Source organism: Citrus sinensis, chromosome 6 (genome assembly GCF_022201045.2).
Source record: "Citrus sinensis cultivar Valencia sweet orange chromosome 6, DVS_A1.0, whole genome shotgun sequence".
In the NCBI taxonomy this organism is placed as follows: Eukaryota; Viridiplantae; Streptophyta; class Magnoliopsida; order Sapindales; family Rutaceae; genus Citrus; species Citrus sinensis.
The window spans coordinates 25,691,768-25,718,014 of record NC_068561.1 but is presented as its reverse complement, the minus strand read 5'-3'; the positions used below and the strand labels follow the sequence as shown (position 1 = coordinate 25,718,014).

At 35.8% G+C, this 26,247-nt stretch overlaps 5 protein-coding genes and 1 non-coding gene across 9 annotated transcripts; 3 read left to right on the top strand and 3 right to left on the bottom strand.

Moving 5' to 3' along the window:
• Nucleotides 1-2,514: 2,514 nt before the first annotated feature.
• On the bottom strand, nt 2,515-4,127 carry LOC102624900 (ethylene-responsive transcription factor ERN1). The gene has a single exon (XM_006482577.4). It carries the CDS (start codon nt 3,850-3,852, stop codon nt 2,698-2,700), a length of 1,155 nt encoding a protein of 384 aa, XP_006482640.1. The 5' UTR covers nt 3,853-4,127; the 3' UTR covers nt 2,515-2,697.
• A 2,808-nt stretch (nt 4,128-6,935) lies between these two features.
• Nucleotides 6,936-13,009, bottom strand: LOC102625182 (CSC1-like protein HYP1). 3 transcript variants are annotated; one of them, XM_006482580.4, is made up of 11 exons: nt 12,853-13,009; nt 12,063-12,368; nt 11,287-11,439; nt 10,992-11,055; nt 10,695-10,904; nt 9,894-10,082; nt 8,875-9,173; nt 8,305-8,581; nt 7,886-8,161; nt 7,467-7,700; nt 6,936-7,306 (listed from the first exon to the last, which is right to left on the bottom strand). In XM_006482580.4, exons 2-11 carry the CDS (start codon nt 12,341-12,343, stop codon nt 7,145-7,147), a joined length of 2,145 nt encoding a protein of 714 aa, XP_006482643.1. In that variant the 5' UTR covers nt 12,344-12,368; nt 12,853-13,009; the 3' UTR covers nt 6,936-7,144. The 3 variants fall into 3 exon arrangements, with proteins under 3 accessions (XP_006482643.1, XP_006482642.1, XP_006482641.1); XM_006482579.4 differs by having other exon boundaries at nt 12,063-12,387; nt 12,853-12,986; XM_006482578.4 differs by having other exon boundaries at nt 12,063-12,405; nt 12,853-12,869.
• A 350-nt stretch (nt 13,010-13,359) lies between these two features.
• LOC102624619 (ARF guanine-nucleotide exchange factor GNOM-like) lies at nt 13,360-19,468 on the top strand. Its single transcript, XM_006482576.4, has 3 exons — nt 13,360-13,626; nt 13,982-14,777; nt 15,478-19,468. The coding sequence occupies exons 2-3, from the start codon at nt 14,031-14,033 to the stop codon at nt 19,090-19,092; spliced, it is 4,362 nt and encodes a 1,453-aa protein (XP_006482639.1). The 5' UTR covers nt 13,360-13,626; nt 13,982-14,030; the 3' UTR covers nt 19,093-19,468.
• A 400-nt stretch (nt 19,469-19,868) lies between these two features.
• Nucleotides 19,869-22,135, top strand: LOC102624328 (vesicle transport v-SNARE 13). The gene is made up of 6 exons (XM_006482575.4): nt 19,869-20,034; nt 20,111-20,226; nt 20,332-20,390; nt 20,785-20,973; nt 21,502-21,672; nt 21,773-22,135. Exons 2-6 carry the CDS (start codon nt 20,133-20,135, stop codon nt 21,923-21,925), a joined length of 666 nt encoding a protein of 221 aa, XP_006482638.1. The 5' UTR covers nt 19,869-20,034; nt 20,111-20,132; the 3' UTR covers nt 21,926-22,135.
• Nucleotides 22,136-23,558: 1,423 nt separating this feature from the next.
• Nucleotides 23,559-23,631, top strand: TRNAA-UGC (transfer RNA alanine (anticodon UGC)). The gene has a single exon. It is a non-coding gene; the product is annotated as a tRNA-Ala (tRNA).
• Nucleotides 23,632-23,903: 272 nt separating this feature from the next.
• LOC102623850 (uncharacterized) lies at nt 23,904-26,158 on the bottom strand. 2 transcript variants are annotated; one of them, XM_006482574.4, is made up of 4 exons: nt 25,788-26,158; nt 24,731-24,880; nt 24,442-24,639; nt 23,904-24,343 (listed from the first exon to the last, which is right to left on the bottom strand). In XM_006482574.4, exons 1-4 carry the CDS (start codon nt 26,013-26,015, stop codon nt 24,230-24,232), a joined length of 690 nt encoding a protein of 229 aa, XP_006482637.1. In that variant the 5' UTR covers nt 26,016-26,158; the 3' UTR covers nt 23,904-24,229. The 2 variants fall into 2 exon arrangements, with proteins under 2 accessions (XP_006482637.1, XP_052299397.1); XM_052443437.1 differs by lacking the exon at nt 25,788-26,158 and adding an exon at nt 25,602-25,756.
• Nucleotides 26,159-26,247: the final 89 nt, after the last annotated feature.

Below are 26,247 nucleotides of genomic sequence, written 5' to 3'. Positions count from 1 at the left end.
CTCGACCCAGGACAATATTAAAAACCATCCATAATAAACTCAGTAACTATTAACAAAGTGAGGCCAATGATGAATCGCAAATTTTTGAGGATTTTGCAGAAGCATGAGAAAGAAAAACAAAGAGAAGCCACACAATCCACTCGATTTACCTATTCCATCCTTATTCTCCGGCCCTTTCACCTCCAACATTGCCGGCGGCGGTGGTGCGAAATCATCTTCCTTTACACCAGCGGGGACAACAACTGCCTTGGTCAAGGCGAAGGCTAACACGCAGACAACCGCGAACAGAGCAAGTTTCAAATTCATTTTAGTTTTGAATTATAATTTTACCGCGCAAGGACATCCGGATCTGCTATATATAATGGATCCCCCTAAGTTTCATTTAGCCCCCTATACTCTACATTATTTACAATTTATTCATAAGTATTTAAACTTTTGTATTGTAAAATTTTGTTTAGCCCCTTACACTCTATTTTATTGCATTAAAACTTTTAGAGTACCAATTTGCCCCTATAATTTTAAATTTCCAAAATGCCCTCCATTTAATTAAAAAATATAATAATTATTAAATGAATTATAATTATAATTATAATAATTATGTTTATTATAACTATAAATATAATTACAATTTTTAAATAGTTTTATTATTATTATTATTATTAACAAGAATAAAAAGTATTATAATTATTTAACCTATTAATAATTATTATTAATAATTTTTTCGTTAAATTGTTAATAATAATAATTAATGATAATTATTATTAATAATAAAGTTTTGAATAATAAATGTTAATAATTGTTAATAATAATAATAATAATAATTAATGCTAATTAAATCATAATAATTTATTTACTTGAACTGCAAGAATCGTAATTATAATGAGCTTTATTACCATTTATGTATTTACTTTGTCTTATAATCAAAATCAGAATGAATTAAATTGTAAAAAATTACTATAAAACTCTTAATTAATTTTTATCATAATTATTATTTTGTATTTTAATTATTGTTATTATTATTATTCAAAAATTAATTATTAATAATAATTATTGTTATTTGATTAATTAATTATAATACTTTTTATTCTTGTTAATAATAATAATATATTTAAAAATTATAATTATATTTATAGTTATAATAAAATAATAATTATAATTCATTTAATAATTATTATATTTTTTAATTAAATGGAGGGTATTTTGGGAATTTAAAATTGTAAGGGGCAAATTGTTACTCTAAGAGTTTCAATGAAATAAAACAGAGTGCAAGGGCTTAGCGGAATTGTACAATGCAGAAAGTTTTATAATACTTATAAATAAATTTTAAATAACATAACGTATAAGGGGTTGAATGAAATTTTACAAGGCAGCTGTAACTTACATCAATTGTAAGTTAGGCAGACCCTTAATCTATTTAGTATGAATGCACTTTGATTTGGGATATTACAACATGCAAAATTTGTTTCAATCTGTTAGCTATAGTTTTTGTTACGATTCTATAAATTACATTACACAAGCTAATATGTATATATTCTGTAACATCTCTTGGTTTCTCAACCTTTGGGATAAAGGCAATATATGTATGATTGAGAGGAGTTATGTTACAATTTCCATTCAAGATGTGTAAATATGTTGCTAGCACACATTCTCCCACTCAGTTCTAGTGCTTTTGAAAGAAAACTACTAGGAAGCCATCTGATTCAAAATCTTTTGTTGGACACATTTGGAAAAGCACCTCTTTGATTTCATCCTTTGAAAAATGTCTCACTAGCTTCTCATTCATCTCATCTGTAATTCTTCTCGGCGTCTTCTTAAGGGTTGCCTCCATTTGCTGTCTTGAGAGGTTTGTTGTGGTGTATAGATTTGTGAAATGTTCACAAAATCTCCTCTTTATCACCTCTGCTTCTTCTGACCAGCTTCCGTTTTCATCCAAAACTCCCCAAATCTTGTTTTTTTTTTTTTTTCTTCCGTGTTGAGGCTTTGGCATGAAAGAACTTGGTGTTTTTGTCTCCTTCAAGTAACCAATCAGCTCTTGACCTTTATTTCCAGCAAATTTCTTCATCGATCAGTACCTTATCAATATGTTTTTCCAACTTCTTGATTTTGTCCCCATCCATATAGTGATCATAGTTTTGCTTTATGTTTTTTCTGCAACTTTTTTTAATTTATTTTCTCTTTCCAGCTCTACAACAATAATTTAGCCATTGACTTCTTTGTAGTCTATTTGAACATATTCACAACATTTGCTCCCTCCCAAATACAATTCTACCGCCACTCCCTTCTAACTATCTTTTGACATTTTCCATATGGACTCCACATATCTTGAATTCAACTAACAGTGGAGCACAAGATTTATTGACGGCAAGGGGTTTTCACTAATAACGGATCTTCGTCATCTAAGTGCAAATAATCTAAAGTTCAGGGGAGGAAAGTAAAATTTATTATTTAGAAAACAGAAAAAAGAAAAAATAGAATATCATGAGAGCTAAAAAAAAAAAACTCAAACTCATTCAATGTTCTGGGCAAGAAAAACAAAACATTACATTGCATCATTTATTTGATATATATAAAGAGATCAACATTTGTGTTACATTAAGTGAAATGAATGGTGGATTTTTCAACTTCAATGAATTTAGAACTAGAAATATTAATGGTTGAAGTCATGAATGAAGGTACTCCTAATCTTATGCTTATTAGTTAGTTTACGAAACAGATGGGTGGAAGATCAAGTGAGCTCCAAATTGACAATTCCCCATCACTGGTTGGAGAATTAGACCCCATAGCACTTGAACTTTCTGAATTTTCATCCTGTTTCCCTTCTTCTTCAATTTTCTTCCCTTCCTCTATGTTCTTGCCGCTACATGCATTCTGAAGTTTGCTTAATTCAGATTTGCCACAGCCCTTCTTGGTTCCTGATTCAAGCCTCAGCTTCAAGCACTCGGGTATCCCGTTGAAAGCATACAGAGAAGCTGAGAACTTCCTCTCGTACTTCATTCTCTTCATTGCTGCTCTAAGCATTGATGGCTCATCTGCACAGGTCTCCGCCTCCACTAGATCCTCTATCTCTGCTGCTATCTCAAATGGTGAGTAGAAGCATGATGAAGAACCGACATTATCCAAGAAATGAAAATCAATTGACCCTATGTCACTGCCTGCCTCCTCTTCTCCACTTGAACATTGACCACCTGTATCACTCAAATTGTAATCCAAACCTGAACCAGAGCCACTATCTTCTTCTTTCTGATCACTTAAACATGACTTCAAACTCGTTGTCATGGAATCTAAAGTACTTGCGTTAGTACTAATGATGGCGTTGTAATCTTCAGTATCATTGAGAAAGTCGGCCAACCGTGTGTCACTGAGATCTGCTGATGTTGCTGCCGGTTCACAGTACTCCTCTGCTGGTTGCCTTTCTGACTGGTTATTAGCAGGGAAAGAACTAGACGGCGAAAAGGCAGAATTGTTTCTTGCTTTGAGTCTTTGAAGCAGAAGGTTAGTGATCTTTGAAGGGAGAGCTGGAGTTGAATATGTAGAGGGTGAACAAGGCCAGAAATTTGTCCTTGTATTGGCACCGCGAAGCAAGCAAGCAGCCTCATCATAAGCCCTTGCAGCTTCCTCAGCAGTATCAAAAGTGCCTAACCACACTCTGATCTTCTGTATAGTATCCTTGATCTCAGCGACCCATCTACCTGATGGCCTTTGCCGAACACCGACAAATCGCTTTCTAGCCCTTCTTGCTCCTCCTAGTGCTGCTGCAGCAGCTGCTTCTTTCACCATCTCATCCCATGTCATGTTTCCTTCATCTGCGCCCTTTTCTTCAACTCCTTCACAAGTCTTTCTCTTCCTTGCCATAGTCTCTTTGCTTTTGCTTCGTTTGTTTTAGTGTTCAAGTTCCTTGAAGGATTTTTGTATTGGAGGCTTTGGCTTTTGCTTTTGCTTCTGTTGCTATTGTGCTTATGCCACTGCCTTTTATATATGAAGTGAGTAAAGATCCTGTCAAAGAGAAAGTGATAATTTGAAAAGGTCTTATTGCTTGTTCATATCCTTTTGTTCTTTCTCAATTTTGGCTCAAAATCAAACCATATGGAAGTGTGTTTGCAAAGCAGTTAAGTTTCATCAATTATGCTTTGACCAGGCCAAAGGTTATCTTGCTTCCACTTGTATGAAATTAGTAACTTTCTTCTTCCCTCCTGTTTTAATCAGACAGAATGACTCTTTCGTCCTCCACCGAAAATTTTCTTTTACAATTTGTATCTTTTACAGATTTTTTTAACGTCTCATTTCATCATTACCATTTACCATACAAAGGTATAATTACACTGCTAATTTTTTTTTTTTAAAAAAAATGAAAGACTGATGTGACAAAAACACATGCGCAACTATTTTAAATCATTTAAAGCGTCACATTTATCTTTCAAAAATATTATTTTCTCGTTAACATTTTAATTTTAAAGACAAACGAGGTTCTACAAATTTATCCAAAAAAATCATTCGAAGGATGAAAACGTCATTTTCTTCTAGTTTTAATGTAAAAATATGAGCCAGAATGGGTCATGTCAGTCAGTAGCTCCTTTCTTTTCTTACTTCATTATAGGTAGACATTTTCATTTTTTAAAATTGGACTGTGACAAAATGGAAAATAATTTATTCTAGTAATAGGCGATCGATCGAGGAGACAAGCTTCGAAGTCATCGCTATCTTGAAAACGACAATTTGTAAATTTTCTATTACGTTCACAAATTTATGCCTTGACCCTGACATGAGATGTGCAATGCAAATCTGAAAAAATGTAGCAACGACTTATTAATAACCGATAATGAAGAACTTGTGATCGTTGCGACATACAATCCAATAATTATAATATGAACTATGAATCTTTCTTTTCTCAGAATGAAAAGAAGCCCTAATAGAAGTCATTTTCGAACCCGCTTACTAATGTTAAGAAAATTACTTTGGTTAATTAACCATACAGGTCATTATCTTCTTGTCATTTCTCAAATAAGTCAAAGTTAACGATTTTCCCGAAGAGCCCACAATTATATTAATAGTTTAATACAATGGCCACGCCAATCAATATGTTTTTTTCAAATTAGTTTTATTAATGTTATTTTCAAGTACTATTTTGAATACCCAATAATCTTCTTTTACTTCTACAAGCTTTTATTGGCTTTCTGTCAATAATTATGCAGAGAAAATGACATTCTTGTACCTACTCTTATTCACCGTTATCTCGTATACTTTTTGTAAATGGCTACATGTTATAAACCAAGAACCTAAAGATTCCTTACACTAATTACAAGGACCTACCCAAAAAATTTAAATAAAAAAAATTATATATCGAAATGAACTAAGATTTAGTGTAATTCAAAAATAATAAAACCATCCAATTTTGAATTTTTTTCAACTGTGTCTTTGATTTAAGAATAAATAAATGTTAGATTTCACAAGTTATGCGCCACATTTCAAGTTTGGTGTTAAATTTTATAATTATTTTGTTCATCGCTGTACCATACATAATAAAACTGAGTAATTATAACGATGAAACCAAGAAATTTTTTTTTTAAAAAAAAAAAAAAAAAGTGAACGAAAGAGGCCGTAAATAGATGCCCATTTGGAAAGAGAACACAAAAAAACAGAAACAAAATCAAGAATTAAGAGTCGAGGCAGCAGATCTTTGTGGGGACTATACTCTATCTAGGTCAATAGCAAAAGAAAAAACAAAATAAACAAATTTCATAAAAAGACAAATTTAAGCTTTTTGCGTCTGTTATGTTGATTTTTTATTTCATTGAAATTAACCACCACTATAGACTTTTAATTAATTAATGAGATTTTCATATCACTAAACCAATATTTAATTAACCAACAAAAAGGAATATGCTCGTCGCCTGGAATAGAGAAAGCAAACAAAAGTTAATGAATTAGTAAAAAAAAAAAAAAGGGTCAAGGCAACAACATGCATATGTGAGCAAAATAATAAACACATGAGCATAAGTCTTACCACACAGATCTTATGGAGCACATTTCCTCTCATTTTTCATCATAATTTTTAAATTTATGTTATCGTCTCAAATTTTCTTTTAATAATTTCAAAATTTTTTTTATTGCATAATCATAAGGAAATTCCCTCCCACTTTTTGTTATGCAAGAAGTCTCAAATTTTTTAAATACAAACTCTCTCTATATATCTAAATATAAATAAGTTAGGAGCAGTAAAAGGTGCAACCAGTACAGTACGCCTACCCACAAAAAGAAGACAAACTCTACCTTTTTGGCGAGATTTGCATGCAGCGACGCTATTCACCGTAATTTCAATGGGAATTAATTATAACATATAATATATAATTAGTCACTTGTCACTAATTAAGCTCATACATTACGCTTTTAAAAACATTTTAAAAAAAATTAAAAAAAAAATCTGCTGCAAAGCAAGAGCACCTGAAAACTGCGTCCTCGGAAGACGTCAACGGCCGTTCTTGTTGCTCCACGTGGAGGTTTGATGAGAGAGTAAATGTCTTCTTCTCAAAGCTGATATAAGTTATGCATCTTCCTTGTTATGGCCAATTGATTACGTTAATAATATCCTGCAAAAGCATATGCCATCTGTCCATCTGTAGACTAATCTGATAAAATATGCAGCTCGAAAGACGAGTTTTGTTTTGCATCGCCGTTCATAAATTGATGAGTGCAAGACCGACGGAAAACAACTAACAAGCATGAGATTTGAGATTAATAGAATGTTGGCGTTGGGCAAATGCAAGCATAATTTTTAATGTCTTAGGCTACAAGTCTGCCCGTTAGCTCCTGCAAATCAGTTAGTTCAAGCCAAATTTTATTGTAATATTAAGCTTATCCACTGTCTTTTTATGCGGAAATTACAGAGCACGAAGTTCTCATAAGCAATAATCTGAGTGAATTATGTACAATTATTTAACTGAATGAAACTAAAAGAAATTTTGTCATTGTAATTGTATCCCGAGTTAACATTCTGATGCACAAATGGAATAGTTTGTCAAGAATACAACAAATCAATTAACAAATAGTGCTTTGATTAGATTGGCAAACCATTCACAACCGAATAAGACATACCACTTTCTAGTTTCTAGTGTGCAAATGCTACAAAAGGAAGAGCTATCTACTAACTTCAAACATTGGCGGCATGAAGCAGAGGAGAAGTGCGCTCGTCAGAGCTCCCAGAGTATTGAACTGGCATCAAAGCTGGATCTTGGTACGCAGTTACTAGTTTTTCATAGAACTCGGCCATTGTGGGATCATTCTGGTCTTCCCTATCTTTCTTCACTAAACACTGCACAATGTACAAAATACTCAGTTCTTTCATATAGCAGCATGGGAAGAATGCAACACTTGCACGAAAGTTTGTGTAGGTGCCTGACGTTTAGCCAAAAATACAGTTTATAATAAAATGTAACACGATACGGATTGATTTCGTTGTTATGCCAATGTACCTCTGTTGGATAAGCTTCAAATATCGGTAGGAACCTTTTCCTGCAGTACTCATTAAATAGAAGCGTGAGAACTGGAAGAGGAATAACTAGGCTGGATGCCAGTGGAAGCTTCTTAAGCCCAAATATCCCAATTGCAATAACATGCATCAGTAGTAAAGAAAAAATTGTTGAGTTGTGCACGATAGGCCAAAATTTTCCGCCAGTTTCAAATTTGGGTGCATATACATTCAACAGCTGCAAAATAATGGTAGCAATAAATCACAAAAACAATAACAACAGAAAAAACAAAAACAACAACAGTATTAAATGAAGTTGAAATGAAATTACTAAAACAAAACCAACAATCTTTTGATAATGAAGCGTTGTCAGGCATTTTGTTTTCATGTACCAAATAAAGAGTTTAAGGATATCCCACATACCTGGTTGCGATAAATGATGTATCCCAGACAATAGTAGACCAAGAGGAATGGGAGAATAAGTGGAGCAAGGAAGAAATATGTGATTCCAAGAAGTACAGAGAAGATAACCCGTGGAATCTCACTGTGATAGGGAATTGATGGAACCTCAAGATCATCACTAGCATTGTGACAACATAGTCTACTTATGAAACTGCAAATGAGAGGAAACATTCGAAATAATTCTGATGATATACTTGTCCATCCAGACGTCACAACATATGCAATGAAGAATGATGCCTGTACCAAAATAAATAAACAGTGTCACTTTCCCACTGATAAAAATAGAAAAAGGGCTAGTATGCTCAAAGATTTGAAACTCACAACCAAAAAACTCCATACAGTTATTTTGTCGCAATTGAACTTAACAGTAGAAACGTAACCTGAGCAGGAACTCCTTCGGCAAGCACCTGTGGGATTTTCTTGGGCTCAAGGAAGACCTGGACATGATACAGAGCGGTTCCTGATAGTGCATTTGCAAAGAAAATGTTCCATACAGTAAACCACCAGACCTTTGAACAAGCACTTTTCTCTATATTGCTGAGGGATATGTGTCCTTGAATTGAGGAAAACATTATCATGATGGGCGGCACAAAAGATAGGAACAACTGAAGAATAAGACTAGGAAGATATCCTGTAATTACTTGGCTAATGAATGTCCTGCAACTCAGACGATTGTATGGATTATTATTAGTCTTACACAAGATATAATCTTCACATAAGTAGGATAATGTTTCAAAGGGCCTAAATCAAATGTCAAAGAATCTTTTAAACTCGTGAAACAGAATGATTCATTTTCAGTACTTTGCAAGGTTCCCCCATATCCTCGAGGATGTTAAATTCCAATAAATATGCTACTAGTATATTGCTTTCCTCTGCTCAAGACGCCCCTTGCCTAAAGAATGTATCTGCACAGAAACTCAAATGGCCAGGGCCAGGAAAGAACCACTTACAGATTCAGTACACCTTTTAGGAAAGGGAACCACGTCTCCAACTGATCTAGATGAGTAAGACCTTGTACTATTACAACTGGAATAAGGAATAAGATTGTAAGAGCAATACATGCAACAACCACTGCCAACTTGCAGATCCATCTTTTCATGAATGATGAAGAAAAGAAAGGCCAGTGAACATCCTGAGGCCCAGGAGCTTGTTCAGTAACCCACTCCGTGGGATTAACCCCCTGTTGAATGTGTAGAGCTATTGCAGCTCCATACCGTGAATTGAAAGACACGAAAGCAGCTGCCACTTCCTACATGTTTGGAAGGCATGATAGAAGAAGCAATTGCATCAAACTAACTTTATTTAGAAAACAAATACAAATTGAATTTATCAACTGGGCATATAATGCAAACATTGCACGGACTCTTTCCTAGAGCTATCTGCCTTCCCCACAGTAACACCTTAAAATCTATAAGCAGTTTCATCTAATTTCATTTTTTTTCCTGTGATGATAAATCCATATGCTGAAACGATGCGGGATATCTGAGAATTTTACATCCTCAACATATAAATCTTACATGTGTTAGTTTAAATGCTGTCTGTGCAAGAGAGTCCCATAGCAAACATTAAGGGACTTGATTGATTGAAGGAAGATGAGACCTTGTTCTTTTGGGGTAAGATAGACCACCTTCATTTTCCCCCAACCTCATTGCCAAAACTGAGCTCTGCCAAGCATCCATTCATATAGTTGTTACATAAAGCCTCCAAAAAAATTTCTTATGGCAAGGCCAGCATAGCACAGATGACCTCTGATGGTCCTTATACTGCCAATATGCTTCCCATATATCTTTACATTAATATTAATGACCAAAGAATTTTCAACCAAAGTAACCAGAATAATGACCAAAGAATTTTCATGCAGAGTAACCAGAAGAACCACCCCTAGAAAAATATGACTAACTGTTTCCATAAGTGAAATCATCACCTGGTCGTAAAAGTAACCATAGAAAGAGACAAAAATAGTACACACCTTTCCTGCTAACGAGGATTGCTCCATTCTCACATTATCCTGTAAAGCTTCCAACCTTTTTCCATAGTGATCCAAAAGATCAACTTTGCGTCCGAAGATTCCCAAAAAGCCATCACGCCTAAACCTTTTATGCGAATTATCGTTTGAGTTTAAGCGGGCAAGTCTTCTATACAGCTTCTCTGCATCTTTCTGCAGGGGAGAACCCATAATCATCAAAAATCTGATTTAATTAAGTGAAGAAGGAAAAAAACAATACAGATTCATCAAAAAACACAATCATAGTTAGGGTGATATATCCGGCATGATTCTAATCCCTGGAGGACTAACATGTATAGAAAATTGCACATTGCAGTAATTTATTACAAGTCTGCTCAGTATTACATTGCACATGCAACAAATGCCCCAAAATAAATAAACTATGTAACTTTTTTTTTTTAATTGGTAGGAATAACTATATACAGTTCTGAACAAGTAATTCCAAAAATTTATGTCCCAAATATCAAAGAACTGCATTTTAGAACTTTGATGAAGGTGGTACACAATTTACAGATGCGAACATTCTAAGCCCTCATACAACTTGGTAGGTTCGATTTTACATTCTAGAAAGTGAATGCTGAATGCAATCATAAAAACACGAATTTGTTCTATGAAGATGGCTTTTTATTATTTATTAATTTATTTTTCTTTTAGTACATTTAAGATTTGATAACATTCTAAAAGTGAACAATTAAGCTTTTAAAATAAATTTCATAACCTAGAAGGCGATTCAAAATCAATTGGAAGTTCATTTTCAATGCTTACAGTAAGTTCTTGAATTTTGCTTGTTCGACGGATCACAGTATGTGAAAGGTAAGTAGAAGGATGATACTCTTTGAAAAAGCTTTCAACAACTTCACTGAAGCTGCTTCTAGAAGACCCTGGGATACCCCGGACTAATAGTGTAAACTGATGAGGCTGGGGCTTGGATGAATAGAAGTAAGAAACTCTTTTTGACGAAATATAGCTATATTCCTGGAAATCACAGAACCAATATATGTTAAAATTTGGAAGGATAGTTTTGCTTTCATGAACCAGCAAAATGTGACTGCATAGACTTACTTGATAAAGAAAATAGCAAACAACTCCAGTGAAAACATATGCAGCACAAAAGTGAATCCATAACCTTGAGAAATGCCAAAAGTAAATTCAGAGCTTTCTCACAATAAGGTGGCCAAATGTTAGTTGGCACAAGATAAAAATAATGGATACCTGAGGAAATCTACAAATAACTCGTGCGAAAAACCTTAAAATTGACGTGACAACAAACTACCAACGAGAGGTGAATATCATAAAATAGCCATAAAAGAATACACAAGCTTATCATTGAATATTATGCAATAGTTTTTCTGTTTACCTGTTTGAACCATCATCAACATTTGAGATACTGAATGAGTCCAAAGACTTGTTTGGCAAATCAGAAAAATCATAACTTAGCTGATTCCCCAAAAAGTTAATGGGCAGAAGAATGGTGATACCAATAATCCCAGCAACAATAAATACCTTCAAACTGCATTCATTTTTTTTTTTTAAAAAAAAAGGTAGAGAGAGAGAGATCAGATCATTTGAAGATAAGTCGTGAAACTAAATAAGAAAGAAGCACAAATATGAAAAAGGAGAAATAAGGTCCCTTAGTTGATTAATCAAGCGACAAAAATGCCAGCAGGGTTTATGTCCAAATTGAAAATGAGGTGCCCAGCTTGTGCCAGAAAAGGCTTTTGATAGCCAGGACACTGAGAATGGGAAGATCCACCCCTTAGCTCTGCAATTTGGACAGCTGAAGTTTCATGCCTATCTAAACATGAACAATGAATCGACGACAATATGGTGACACCAAAAGACTTACTAACTGCTATTCAATTCCTCATATACTTCTGTACAAAATTATAGCCACATATTCCACAAGAACTCAACCAAGTGACCTCTAAAATCAATATGCCCCAACTAAAAGATGGGATTAGTAAATAAATCATGAACTTTTTAATCCTTACATTTAAAGAAGAAAAAAAAAGCTACTTGTGCGCACAGAAGGCAGCAGCTTCCCAACATAGCATGTTTCGAACTATACTAAGCAATGAGTTCAACAGTCTTCTAAAACTTAATTATAATCCACAATCCAATAAAGCAAGTTACCTGAAGGTAAAAATGTGCATAAATACCACAGCATCCAAGCCTACCGTTGACAAGAGTTCATCTTCAGAGGGCTCCCACGCCTGCCTAACCCAGCCAGGAGATGGCAATAATCTTTCTAAACTAAAATCTGCCTGCTGAGATTTCTTTTCTTTCTCAACCAAGCGCGGTGCATACACAATTCTATTACCCGGTTGTTTCCTCAATATAGAATACAAAGTGAAAAACAATAAACAAAGACCAAGATTGATTCCCACAGACGTTAAAAGAGCAGAAAGAATCATTCCTACCCAAGAAGATCCGCAGATCCTGTGAAAAACACCAAAATCTGAACCGATTTCAAAACCTTCAAATAAATAGCTGTATGAAAGTTAGCACAATTTCCAGTGTCAACCAGTAAGATGCAACATTCAAGACTTAAGAAAATAAGTCGACGAGACAAAAATGATGATTTTGAGCTATATTCTGACATCCCATTTGCAAAAGTTTAACAAATTTTCCATCAATCCAAACATATCTACTGAAGCAAAACTAAACATCTAAAACAAGAGCAAAACCCCACTTCGATAAATACGAAACAAATGGAAAAAATTTAAGCCCACTTCAAGTTTTTAACTAATGGTCAAAAAATTAGCTTCGAATAACATTACTACCAACTATAACACTTCAGAACCGGCCAATGTTGTTTACGACTGTAAAAAGCAACTAAAATTTATATTAAGCAAACATAAAAAAGAGTGTAAGAGACATTGAACTGAGAAACAATGAGAAAAAATAAGAGACTGAATCGAACCAGAAGCGGTATCAGTGATGATCAGCTAGCTGAAGGAGAAGCAAACAGCAAGCCTTATTTTTTTTTAACCAATAACTAACCGACTGTACCGTTAAATTGACATTTTTACCCTTCACAGTCCGTTCTCATTGGCTGGTGTATACAGTAAACCTCGGCCTATGCAAAATACTTTATGGGAATATTTTTTTTCGTTGATTATATTTAGGGCAATTAAGGTTAATCGGGAGAAAAAAAAATGTGGAAGAAAGAAAATTGCAGTTTAATTATTGACAAATTTAATCACAAGCACACATGACAAATCAATCACTATGTTCGAATCAAAGCTATTTTAAACCAACTCGATCATTTTTTTTTTTCAATATGAATGTAATACAAAAATATGGAGCTACACAGCTCCTAATTACATTAAAAAATGCTTATTTTAAAAGTTTTACTTTGAAAAAATTAATAAATTAGTCAAATTGGAGAGAAAAATAAAATAAAATAAAAACTTTGAAACTAGATGTTACACATGAAACAAAAAACGTTTCTTAAAACCGCGAAAACGCGCGTCCCAAAACTCGAAGTCGAAAGATCTGTGCTGTTGTAAAATCAAAATAGAATCTCAAAACCACTCTGTTTTCTTCGTTTCATAGACCCATTTTCATTTCAAATGTGAAAACGATAACTTCTGATTTAACTCACTCATATATCACGTGATTACTCTTCAAATCCTCATCACGTCCCTGCCCACAACAGTTTTCCAAGCGGGAATCCTCCAAAGAACAATCAAAGGTACCATTTTGACACTCAATTTCACAGATTTCGCGTCATGTGAAATAGACCCAGATGGATTTGAGTCGATTTTGATATGGGACTGTGATTTGATCCCTGTTTTATGTTCTATTGGATTCAGTTTCATACTCAATTGGGTTAGATCTGGTTGCTTTAATTTTGTATTTGTATGATTATTTTGGTCGATACATTTTGTTTACTTACGTTGGTTCTTTGCCGCAAATTTGATGTGGGATTTTTTTTTTTTACTGCTTGATACATTTTGCTTTTAGTAAAAAGTTTCAATTTTTAGATTTTTTTTCTGTTGAATGCCTTTGTTGCTTAAAGTAATTGGGCTTCTTGTTTGTGTCTTTAGTTGCCCGTGGTATGATTCAAGAGTGAGTTGAATTGTGGAAGAAGCTGGAATGAGAATGGGGCATTTGAATTTGCCGTCTGGAACAGGAAGCAATGCGTTTTATGCTGGAGTTAAGGATCCACTTATTAAGCCCTCAGGGGGTGCTTTCGCTTGTATGATAAATTCTGAGATAGGTGCAGTTTTGGCTGTGATGAGAAGGAATGTAAGGTGGGGTGTTCGTTATATGGCTGATGATGAGCAGCTGGAGCACTCTCTTATTCATTCGTTGAAAGAATTACGCAAACAGATATTTTTATGGCAGAATCAATGGCATAAAGTTGATCCAGCTGTGTACTTGCAGCCTTTTTTGGATGTGATTCAATCTGATGAGACAGGTGCACCAATTACTGGTGTTGCTTTGTCATCGGTTTACAAAATTTTGATCCTTGATGTACTTGATCTTGATACCGTGAACGTGGGAGAAGCTATGCATTTAATAGTTGAAGCAGTAACAAGCTGCCGGTTTGAAGTAACCGATCCAGCATCAGAAGAAGTGGTGCTGATGAAGATACTTCAGGTTCTTCTAGCTTGTATGAAAAGCAAGGCGGCGGTTAAGTTGAGCAATCAGCATGTGTGCAATATTGTAAATACTTGCTTCCGTGTAGTCCATCAAGCAAGCTCCAAAGGTGAATTATTACAACGGATAGCACGTCAAACAATGCATGAGTTAGTTAGGTGTATCTTCTCTCACCTTCCTCATATTGACTGCCTGGAGCAATCATCCGCTCTTGGAAGCAGGTCAGACAATGGAAACAAGGTAAGTACTCTAGGCATAGGTTTTACTCTTTGATGGGATACTTTTTGAATGAAGATTCTAGCATTGTGATATCATTATCATTGGCAATTTGTTCAAACTAAATCATCCCTCCCCCAAAGCTCCATACATGTATACTGGACTGTTGATTTTGTCAATCCTGAAAGTTGATTCAGTGGGCCTACCGCCGATTTGTCTGCTTGCATTAATGTTTTCATATATAATATATAAATATAATAAAATTGGATGACTTAGAGTTAACAGCATTATATAATTAATATATGAGCATTCTAGACATACAAACTAATGATACAAACTAACATGGAAAAATGTAATTGGATGAGTAAATGTAGAAAAGTCAATATTGTTGCCACATCCCTCATTCTCATTGTTGCATTAGTCTCTTTATTTACTCGTGTAATTGCATTATGCCATGTCAACTTCTGTGGATGAGATTTTATCATTAGTTTGATATTTAGTATTACACCTAATCTGATATACCATTGGCTTCCCATGTGAACTGATGCATAGAGGTCAGGCATTTAAGCTGCCAAGGCAAAGTAGGTCTGCATATGTTTTATGGTTGTAAATTACAACTTGTATGTCTAGATAGGATGAATATTTTCAATTCACAATAGGATGAGCAACCAAATTTTAGCATAGGTATCCCTTGTCAATTTTTGAAGCTGATCTGTTTCTGCAGGTGGGGTTAATGGAGAAGGAAATCACCTCAGGAAGTAAACCTCTAGAGAATGGTAATGTTAGTGTTGAAAGGGATGGTCAATCATCAGTCGAAGCAAATAATGGTGAGACTACTGTTGAGATGGGGTCTACTGAAAACGGTGAAAAGATAATGATGGAGCCTTTTGGGGTCCCATGCATGGTGGAGATATTTCACTTTCTGTGTTCTCTGTTGAATGCTATTGAGAACATGGGGATTGGACCTAGGGGAAATCCTATAGCGGATGATGAAGATGTTCCACTTTTTGCATTGAGTTTAATCAATTCATCCATAGAATTGGGTGGGTCGTCAATCGGTAAATATCCGAGGTTATTAGTGTTAATTCAGGATGAGTTGTTTCGTTATCTGATGCAGTTTGGTTTGTCGATGAGCCCTCTAATTCTTTCAACAGTTTGTAGCATTGTTCTCAATCTGTATCATCATTTACGTGTGGAGCTCAAAGCACAGCTTGAAGCTTTCTTTTCTTGTGTGCTTTTGAGGCTTGCACAGAGCAAGCATGGGTCCTCATACCAACAGCAGGAGGTTGCCATGGAAGCTTTGGTTGATCTCTGTAGGCAGCAGTCATTCATGAGTGAGATGTATGCCAATTTCGACTGTGACATAACCTGTGGTAATTTATTTGAAGACCTTACTAATTTGTTATCAAAAAGTGCATTCCCAGTCAATGGACCATTATCTGCAATGCATGTTCTTGCACTGGATGGAATGATATCCATGGTTCAAGGTATGGCCGAGAGGATAAGTAATGAGTTTCCTGCTCCAGAAGGGGCAACAGTTGACCCTGAGGAATATAATGCATTCTGGACGTTGAAATGTTCGGACTATAGTGACCCCAATAATTGGATTCCATTTGTTCGGAAGATGAAGTACATCAAGAGAAAGTTGATGGTCGGAGCTGATCACTTTAATCGGGATCCTAAAAAAGGTCTAGAATTTCTCCAAGGAATGCATCTACTACCTGATAAACTTGACCCACAAAGTGTAGCATTGTTCTTTAGGTACACAGTTGGGTTAGATAAGAACCTCATTGGAGATTTTCTTGGAAACCATGATGAGTTTTGTGTTCAGGTACTTCATGAATTTGCTGGGACTTTTAATTTCCGTGGCATGAATTTAGATACTGCGTTGCGTCTTTTCCTAGGAACTTTCAGATTGCCTGGCGAATCGCAGAAGATACAAAGGGTGCTTGAGGCATTTGCTGAACGATATTATGAGCAATCATCTGATATATTGAGCGACAAAGATGCCGCTCTCTTATTGTCTTATTCGCTTATATTGCTCAACACAGATCAACACAATGCACAGGTTAAGAAAAAGATGACTGAAGAAGATTTCATCAGAAATAATCGAAGTATCAACGGAGGGAAAGATCTTCCTCGAGAGTACCTTGCAGAGCTTTATCATTCAATATGCGAAAATGAAATCTTGATGATACCAGAGCAAGGTGCCGGGTCTCCAGTGATGACGTCAAGCCGCTGGATTAATGTATTGCATAAATCCAGAGAAGCCACTCCTTTCATCGTGTGTGATTCTAGAGCACTCCTCGATCATGATATGTTTATTATCTTGTCAGGTCCTACAGTAGCTGCAATGTCAGTGATTTTTGATCAGGTGGAGCGGGAAGATGTTTTGCAGAGATGTGTTGATGGATTCTTGGCTGTTGCCAAACTTTCAACGTTCTATCATTTTGGTGATATCTTGGATGATTTGGTTGTGTCTGTCTGTAAATTCACAACCCTTTTGACTCCATTATCTGTTGAAGAAGCTGTTCTTGCCCTTGGAGATGATACCAAAGCCAGGATGGCACTGACCACCCTTTTCACAATAGCAAACAGGTATGGTGATTATATCCACTCGGGCTGGAAAAATATTTTGGATTGTGTATTAAGCTTGCATAAGCTTGGCCTTCTTCCAGCTCGTCTGGTGAGTGATGCAGCTGATGATATGGAGCCCTCATCTGACCAAGAGCAGGAGAAACCTGCTACAAGTTCTGTCTCAACATCACACGTAACACCTGTGGCCACTCCTAGGAAGTCTTCTAGCCTGATTGGTCGGTTCAGTCAACTCTTATCATTTGATATGGAAGAACCAAGGTTGCAGCCCAGTGAGGAAGAACTTGCCGCTCATCAGCGCACTCGTGACATCATACAGAATTGCCACATTGATAGTATATTTTCAGAGAGTAAATTTCTCCAGGCTGAGTCTTTGCTGGATCTTGTGAAGGCCCTTATTTTGGCATCAGGCAGACTCCGTAAGGGTAGTAGCTCTGGCGAAGATGAAGACACAGGAGTGTTTTGCCTGGAATTGCTGATCGCAATTACACTGAATAACCGAGATAGGATTATGCTTATCTGGCATGGTGTCTACGAGCACATAGCCAATATTGTTCAGTCAACTGTAATGCCGTCCATGCTTGTAGAAAAGGCAGTGTTTGGGCTCCTCAGGATATGCCAGCGACTACTTCCTTATAAGGAGAACTTGACCGAAGAACTACTCAAGTCACTACAACTAATATTGAAACTTGATGCGAGGGTGGCTGATGCATATTGTGAACCCATTACGCAGGAAGTAATGCGTCTTGTAAAAGCAAACTCAACTCACATCAGATCCCATGTGGGATGGCGCACAATCATTTCCTTGCTATCTATCACAGCTCGACATCCAGAAGCATCAGAAGCAGGATTTGAGGCTTTAGCTTTTATCATGTCCGAGGCAGCCCATCTGTTGCCTTCAAATTTCATTCTTTGTGTGGATGCAGCAAGGCAATTTGCCGAGTCTCGGGTTGGTGAGGTTGATAGATCTGTTTCTGCCCTAGAATTGATGGCAGGCTCTGTTGTTAGTCTAGTCAGATGGTCTTCTGAGGCTAAGAATGCAGTGGGGGAGGAGGCTGCCATTAAATTGAGCCAAGATATAGGGGAGATGTGGCTGAGGCTGGTTCAGGGACTGAAGAAAGTGTGTTTGGACCAAAGAGAAGAGGTGAGGAACCATGCTGTATTGGCGTTACAGAGATCTCTGGCAGCAGTTGATGGGATTCGCCTTCCAAATGCCTTGTGGTTCCAGTGCTTTGATATGGTGATATTCACATTGCTCGATGATTTGTTAGAAATTGCACAGGCTAGCTCTCCAAAGGATTACCGGAACATAGATGGAACACTCGTTCTAGCCATGAAATTAATGTCAAAGGCATTTTTACAGCAACTACAGGATCTCTCACAGCAACCGTCCTTCTGCAAACTTTGGCTTGGGGTTCTTGATCATATGGATAAATATATGAAACTAAAACTTCGAGGAAAACGTTCTGACAAGATTCATGAATTAATTCCTGAGCTTCTCAAGAACAATCTGCTGGTGATGAAGACGACTGGCATTCTCCTGCCGACTGATGATATAGGTGGCGATAGCTTTTGGCAGCTGACATGGTTGCATGTGAAGAAAATATCCCCATCCATGCAATCAGAAGTTTTCCCTGATCATGAATTGGAACAATTGAAAGCAAAACTTGTAACAACTGGAGGAACTTCTGCAACTGATGGGTCTGTGATTGTCCAATCAGATGAAAACACAGCATGCAGATAAACTTTGGCTTGTCAAAATTACAGAGAATTACTTCATAGCACCAGTTGTCAACTGAAGCAGGCTTCTGTCTTTGTTGAGATTCGAGCTGAATAGAAGAACATCAGACACCAGAGACAAGTTTGATGTTTTTGAGCATCTCATTTTTGCAGTGAGTTGCTGCTGATGCTGCTGCTGCATTTTTCATGGAGAGTTTGTGTAGTACCCATTTGTTTTACAAGGGATCCAAGTAAAGAGCCCTTTATAAATTTTGTGCTTTTTGGTCTTAATCTTTGTACCCCAAATCGAAACCCCACTAAAATTTGCACCATTTCTTTGTATACATGGTGCTAATAGAGTTTTAGTTCGTTTTATTGAAGAGAAATTAATGTCACTAGAAGCAGTGATTATTGATAAAATAATTATGCTATTCATTATGTAGACAAGTTGATGCTTTTTTGGTAATGGCTTAAATATAATTATTCAAAGGATCTTCATTCTTACAGAAGGTAAATAAATAAGAAAAATTTCTTACTCTTTATGAGTTTTTTTTTTTTTGAAATAAAATAATTTCATTTATTAGATTTATATTATAATTAAATATGTCCCTCGGTGCAACCTTAAATAATGTCTAAATTATCATAAACAATAAAATTAACACCAACTGAAAAGTCAAGGGCATTACCGGATATTCTCCGCTCCCACCCACGTAGGGCAAAGCAAATCCAATCTCACCCACGGAAACCAATCAATAGCCACCACATTTATTGCACGTGTCATTCTACCCGTTCCCCATCAAGTAGCTTTATCATTTACCTTTTTCCATTTCATCCACTACGCACACGATCGCTGTCGTTTCGATCATTTTCAAAAGAACTTACAAAACCAATTCACAGAACCTTCGCGATCGCAACCGAATCAAACTCTCTTTCTAGACGATCTTCGCAGTTCGATAATTCATCACAAGTAAGTTTTTATAGTTTTTATTTAATTTTTGTTTTTTTTTAAGTTTAATTTGATTTAATTTGTTGGCTGTGAACAGATTTCATTCGGATTAAGAGATAATGAGTGACGTATTTGAAAGGTACGAGCGACAATACTGTGAGATTTCAGCGAATCTCTCAAAAAAGTGTACGGCAGCTGCGTCTCTTGATGGAGGTAAATAAAAGTTACTGAAAATTAATAATTAAATTAGTTTTACTTTGACATTAGTGATGAAGCTTTGATGTGTGAATTTTTGTAATATTATTTAATTATTTGCAGAAAGGAAGAAGCAAAAAGTATCTGAAATTCAAACTGGATTGGATGAGGCTGAATCTTTGGTACGGTTTTTTATTCAGGCAGTGTTTGGTTAGACATCGTAATTCAATTTTGTTATTGTTTTAGCTTTTTTTTTTTTTGAAGATTTTGTTAATTGAATAACAACGTGCATTGTTTGAAGAAGGAAAAATAAATAGTCCATTCTGCTGTTTTGTGAAATTATACATGAAAAAATCGCAGAAGATAAGGTTTGGAGTGTCGGAATTTAACTGGATGGGTTTTTGTATATTAAGAGTTTTTTGTCCCCCTCAACTTTTGCTGCTATTATGAAATTTTCACCAGTTTTGGATTTAATAGTAAAAACTCTTTGGATTGCAAACAAAGAATGCTCTAATTATTCTAGCACGGTCTGGATTATCTTTTTGAACTTGATATTGATTGGTTATGTTTTGGCAGATACGGAAAATGGACCTTGAGGCAAGAAGTTTGCAGCCAAATGTTAAGGCTGTACTTCTAGCTAAGTTAAGGGAGTATAAATCAGATTTAAACAATCTGAAAAGTGAAGTTAAAAGACTTGTTTCTGGAAATTTGAATGCCGCTGCTCGAGATGAGTTATTGGAATCAGGAATGGCCGACGCTTTGACGGTTTGTTTGATTCATCTGGCTTTCTTTTATTAGTTTCGCTAAGATGTTTCTATTTTCATATATATATATATATTATATATATATATATAGAGAGAGAGAGAGAGAGAGATTTGTTAGAATTGGATCTAGGGAAAATGGTTTAAGACTGGAATGGAATAAAAGTTGAACCCAGTTGCAAATTCAAGTTCATTTGCGTGAACTATTGTTTGCCTGAATGCATTCCTTGTTAATTTTCTTGTAGATGCACCTAGGAAGCAATTCAAGGATGTAAATTATCATGTAATAAGTTTAATTTTTTATCTTTTCCTTTATGCTTTGTTGCAAATATGGGTTTTACAAATTTGTGACTAATGGTGTGAAAGTGTTATTCTTTTTGCTTCTAATTTGTAAATTGTAATCATAGTATTTCTGTGATGGTAGCTTACTAAAAACTTTATACTGTTTGATCGCTATCTTATTAGTTTTAGGTTTAACTGCTAGTCTTCAGTCATATCCTTACTCGAGGAATGTTTGATCCACGTGCAATAGGCATCAGCTGATCAAAGGTCAAGGTTAATGATGTCAACGGAAAGGGTAAATCAGTCCACTGATAGAATTAAAGATAGTAGAAGAACCATGCTGGAAACAGAAGAGCTTGGTGTTTCAATTCTTCAAGATCTGAGTTCACAAAGACAATCTCTTTTGCATGCTCATAATACAGTATGTTTCTTTATTCATTTATAGTCTCTTATGAGCTCTCCATCTTTTGATTCCTTGTCTTGTGCCAGTTTATTTACTGCTTTTTGTTCTTGAGCTACAGCTTCATGGAGTGGATGATAACGTTGGCAAGAGTAAGAAAGTTTTAACGGCCATGTCAAGAAGGATGAGCAGGAACAAGTGGATTATTGGTACCGTTGTTGCAGTTCTCGTTATTGCAATCATCTTGATTTTGTACTTCAAACTTGCTAAATAGACAAGATGCTTTCTCATTGGATTGTGGGTGTTCTTCAAAGCTCAAACGCTTAAATTTTTTCCTTTTATATTTCTCATTTAACATTTTGTTGTGTTGCCAGTTCTTTTTGTTTGTTTGCCTTTGGGTGCAAAAGTAAAGCAACCTCTTGTTTGTCCAGTCTGTGTGGTGCTTTAATTTCCAAGGAGTGAATGTTAAGAATTGTTTTTGATATGTCGCAGCTTCTCTTCTGTTACCTACAACATACATGTATATTTGTTTAGAGAGCTGGAGTAGCTTATTCGGCTAGAGGGTATGATTTTTTAACCGTAAGGTCGGAGGTTTGAGGCTCGCGCCATCAACATGGCATATAATCGAGTATCACTTGACTCCTTCAATGGAAATACAAATAATTTGTTGAAAAATGGGAGTAACTCTGATAATTTGAGGGGTTTAAATATCAGTACTCATTCTTATAATCCAGGCATCCGAAAAAATTCTTGGCATAGCTCAGAAGTTACATTTGGGCCTTTTCGGGAATTGAATTGGCAAAAAGATTCATAAAATCGGGGCATTTTGAGAAAACATTTTGTTGTGTTGCCAGTTCTTTTCTTGATATGTGTAAATGAGATATTCGAAGAATTACATAATTTTTTTCATTTTTCATTTAACCCCTTTATGTCGCATCACTTTTTACGCATTTGTTTTATTATTCAACTAAAAATGAATACCAATGCACCAAAAGTTACTTCTTCCTAAAAGATGTATGATATGAGCTTTAATTTAAATGGTTGTTAAATATATAGAATATGAAAAATACATTAAGTAATTACCCTAACAAAAAAATTTATAAGTAATTGGGATATTAAATTTTTTTTTTTAAAAGATGTTTCTCTACTGATGTTACATATTAAGTGGAACACGTTAGAAAATATTACAAGATTACCACAATGAGAATGAATAATAAACTGATGTTACAATTATCTAATGCATGTCGCACTTGAATTGAAGGCTCTTTGTTTATGACAAACAAGTCGACAACCTTTAACTCGGGTTGTCGTTAGATTAACCGATTAAAGGTGCGTCTGGGATTGAGGTTGGGCAGCTGTAGCTTTTAAGCTATATTGATATGATTTTTCACTTGTATAATACAAAATCTATTATATTTTTAATAATTTTATTAAAATTGTTATTTAAAATTTATATTTACTATATATTATTAACTTTTGTTTCATAATTACAGTTTTTTTTCACAGCAGCGGTAGCTTAAAAGCTACAGCAGCGGTAGCTTAAAAGCTACAGCACCTCAATCCCAAACGCACCCTAAGAAAGATTGCATTAACTTATTTCTGGGCCAGGACCTTGTGGATTCCAATTATAATTAGCGACTGGTAGCTGTATCGGTGACCATCAAACGAATCTCCCCTCTGACATGACATGATAATGTGGCGGTGGAGATGGAGATGGTGGAGGCTGACAAGAATCCTCAGCAGCTGAGGGCGGTGAACGCGTTCATTCCACTACTGCCGCTGAGATTGCGCATACTTAAATAAGAGTTAATTATATCTGCTGTAGTGACATGAACTTAGTGGTCAGTTCAATTTTGGTTCTTAGAATTAGTAATAATTGATGCCGGAGAACACAAGAGCATACAGATGGGGATGTAGCTCAAATGGTAGAGCGCTCGCTTTGCATGCGAGAGGCACGGGGTTCGATCCCCCGCATCTCCACGTCAAGTTCTTTTAGCAACGGCTGAATTCTTTTATGTTTTCACATTCCGGGCAGGGTCTCGTCGCGAGTGCTCCATTGTTTGGTCGCCTAATCATAATTGCTTTTTTAAATTATGATGATCTGTTACTCTCATCACAAGTGCCCTATTGCCCGTCTATCAAACTTTACTTTTATCCAGCATAGAGATGCAGTGGGGATTGTTTTTTTGTTTTTTTGTTTTTCAACAATGAGTTGCGAATTACAACTAAATTTCAAAGAAGTGCCAAGAACATAAGAGCAGTTTTCAACTTTATTCATTATAATGGGATTCCTCTAGAGTGCAAGGAAGATTGTTTAAATTCAACCATAATGAATAGAAAACACAAATTTATTAAAACTTCAACAATAAGGGCATCAAAATCAACAAAAAAACTGACAGCCAATTTCAGCAACTTCTCTTTGTACCATGTTATCTAACATGAATACAAGAATGAACTACAATCATGATTCCCGAGTAGAATTTCTACGCAATAATAGTTTTCTTTTTTTCCGAGAATATTAATAATTAATCCTAGCGAGCTCTGTATTATTTTCGAACTCGGCCAGATGCCCTCAGTTTCATCTTGTCTGATGCCTCACACTATTTAGGCTCTCCCTCTTGAATTTACTGTAATCTCGAAGCAACCTACCATTAACTTTCTGCTTCATGTCCTCGATCAATCTTGTTAACACCTGTTCCGGAAATATTTATTTACAGAGGTTTGGCTAGAACTTGGAGCAAAAATATGTGTAAACATTCGTTATAAAAAGGGCTTCTTGTAGGGGCTTACCGACTCTGCAACATTGCGGCGGACATCATCAGGGATCAAAGCAAGCACAGGAGGAAGTACAAAGCTTATATTCACCTCTAATTGACCTTTAAGCCGGCTCCTTGTTCCCCGTCTGGCAGAATATAAGGCCCCTTTCACACTAAGAGAAAACTGAGATGGTTTAATAACATTTTCAAGGTCTCTGAGCTCCCATCTTGTCTGAAAAAAGAATGGATTTGGTGTGTATCATACAGGAATGGTGAGAAAATTAAATACGTTAAACATTCATTCCTGTGCATCTACAACTTACAATGTCAAGCTCAAGAACCTTTGTGATATCTTGAGGAACTTCTGGTGGGTAGTCTTTCCCTCCTGTTTTGCATCTCAACCTCATGTCTATTACTGGTTTCACAGTCAGGAAGATGAACTGTATCGGCAGCATTTGAATCCTCCACTCATCCTGCAAAATATATTATACATCCAAATTACATATCTCAGATTTCGGGAACCTTCTCTTACATATAAAAAGAATGCGTAGGCTTAAAAAGCATTTAAGCTGATGGCTATATTCTGACTTCTACCAACGACCATTTGGGGGTGATATATAACTTCTGTTTTTGAAAAGACTAGACAGGTCTAAATGCAAAGAAGATCTTTTGGCAAATTTTTGTTCAGGCTATGCGACGGATCTATGTAAAGGCCTTAAAAGCAAGCAAGTATATCTAGGTATCATACACCATGAAGAGATCCTCTGATAGCTTAACTTGGCATTAATATATTCTCAACAGATAAAGCTAGAAGAATCAATCTCACTCTCTTTCAACTAGAACTACATGGTTAGGTATGATTATGCGATCTTTCAATCATGACGATTCACAATCACCATTGCCAGTACTACTATATCGTTTATTGACAAATTCTAAAGCAAGCGATTCTTTTAGTCAGATGGACTCCCATTCTTAGAAGAGAATCATTACTAAATTCCATCCAAATGACAAGAAAACAAGGAGATCAAGTCTCATAATTAAGCCCAGATAATCATATCAATTACCAACAATTCCAAAATATTAGCTTGGAATAATGCTACAAAACTCATTGTAGGCACATAATTGTAAACAAAACTGGTCTAAAATTCCAGAAGCGTAAACAGTGAAATCAAACACAAAACCAAAATTAGAAACCTCATTAAGCCTCTGACTTCTTTGTTTATTATCAGGAAACATTGCATTAAAAACTCTTGGCTTGTCCTCCAAGCACTGATCAAACAAAGCTTGCGACATAAACACAAGTCAAAGAGCAACCCCACATGAAATTGCAAACACAGAAAAAAGAAAAATGAGAGAGTTAAAGCAAAAAGGTAGACAGACCCCAGGAGATTCGTAGAGAGGAATATCAGTAGCGATTCTTGAAGAGTAAGTTGCAGGCTTAACGGCCATCTGATTCTTGACCATCAACGGCTGTGATGATGATCTTTTCTCAGACTTGGTTGTTGCATGGCATTGCCATTGTGGCTGCTGGTGGTGCTGCATCAGCTTCACTCTCCATCTATCTCCATGGTGACATGGCGCCAGAGAAGTGGATGCAATTTTACTCATTTTCAACCGAAAATTGAAAGACAGGAAAGTGATTGAAGTTGTAGTTAAGAAGAAGAAAGATAAGCGAATCTGAGTTGGCTGTTCGCTTTGTACACGTGGCGCTTTTACAGAGACTCTCTTGGCCTCTTGTGCTGGGGGTTAGCCCCCACCGTTTATTGACTGGGATTACAACAATTGTCAGCTAATTTTAACAATAACACCACGCACACTATCAAAGTGTACGTGGGTGCTC

Excerpts from the sequence above, each read along its gene's own strand:
- LOC102624900 (XM_006482577.4), bottom strand. The coding sequence starts at position 3,852 with ATGGCAAGGAAGAGAAAGACTTGTGAAGGAGTTGAAGAAAAGGGCGCA.
- LOC102625182 (XM_006482580.4), bottom strand. The coding sequence starts at position 12,343 with ATGATTCTTTCTGCTCTTTTAACGTCTGTGGGAATCAATCTTGGTCTT. Across the intron at positions 11,440-12,062 it reads ATGCACATTTTTACCTTCAG|TTTGAAGGTATTTATTGTTG; the intron begins GTAACTTGCTTT and ends AAATGAATGCAG. Across the intron at positions 7,701-7,885 it reads ACATCATTTATCGCAACCAG|CTGTTGAATGTATATGCACC; the intron begins GTATGTGGGATA and ends ATTATTTTGCAG.
- LOC102624619 (XM_006482576.4), top strand. The coding sequence starts at position 14,031 with ATGAGAATGGGGCATTTGAATTTGCCGTCTGGAACAGGAAGCAATGCG. Across the intron at positions 14,778-15,477 it reads GGTCAGACAATGGAAACAAG|GTGGGGTTAATGGAGAAGGA; the intron begins GTAAGTACTCTA and ends CTGTTTCTGCAG.
- LOC102624328 (XM_006482575.4), top strand. The coding sequence starts at position 20,133 with ATGAGTGACGTATTTGAAAGGTACGAGCGACAATACTGTGAGATTTCA. Across the intron at positions 20,391-20,784 it reads TGGATGAGGCTGAATCTTTG|ATACGGAAAATGGACCTTGA; the intron begins GTACGGTTTTTT and ends ATGTTTTGGCAG. Across the intron at positions 20,974-21,501 it reads GAATGGCCGACGCTTTGACG|GCATCAGCTGATCAAAGGTC; the intron begins GTTTGTTTGATT and ends CACGTGCAATAG.
- LOC102623850 (XM_006482574.4), bottom strand. The coding sequence starts at position 26,015 with ATGAGTAAAATTGCATCCACTTCTCTGGCGCCATGTCACCATGGAGAT. Across the intron at positions 24,881-25,787 it reads CTCTCTACGAATCTCCTGGG|GATGAGTGGAGGATTCAAAT; the intron begins GTCTGTCTACCT and ends TATATTTTGCAG. Across the intron at positions 24,640-24,730 it reads AGGTTCTTGAGCTTGACATT|ACAAGATGGGAGCTCAGAGA; the intron begins GTAAGTTGTAGA and ends TTCTTTTTTCAG.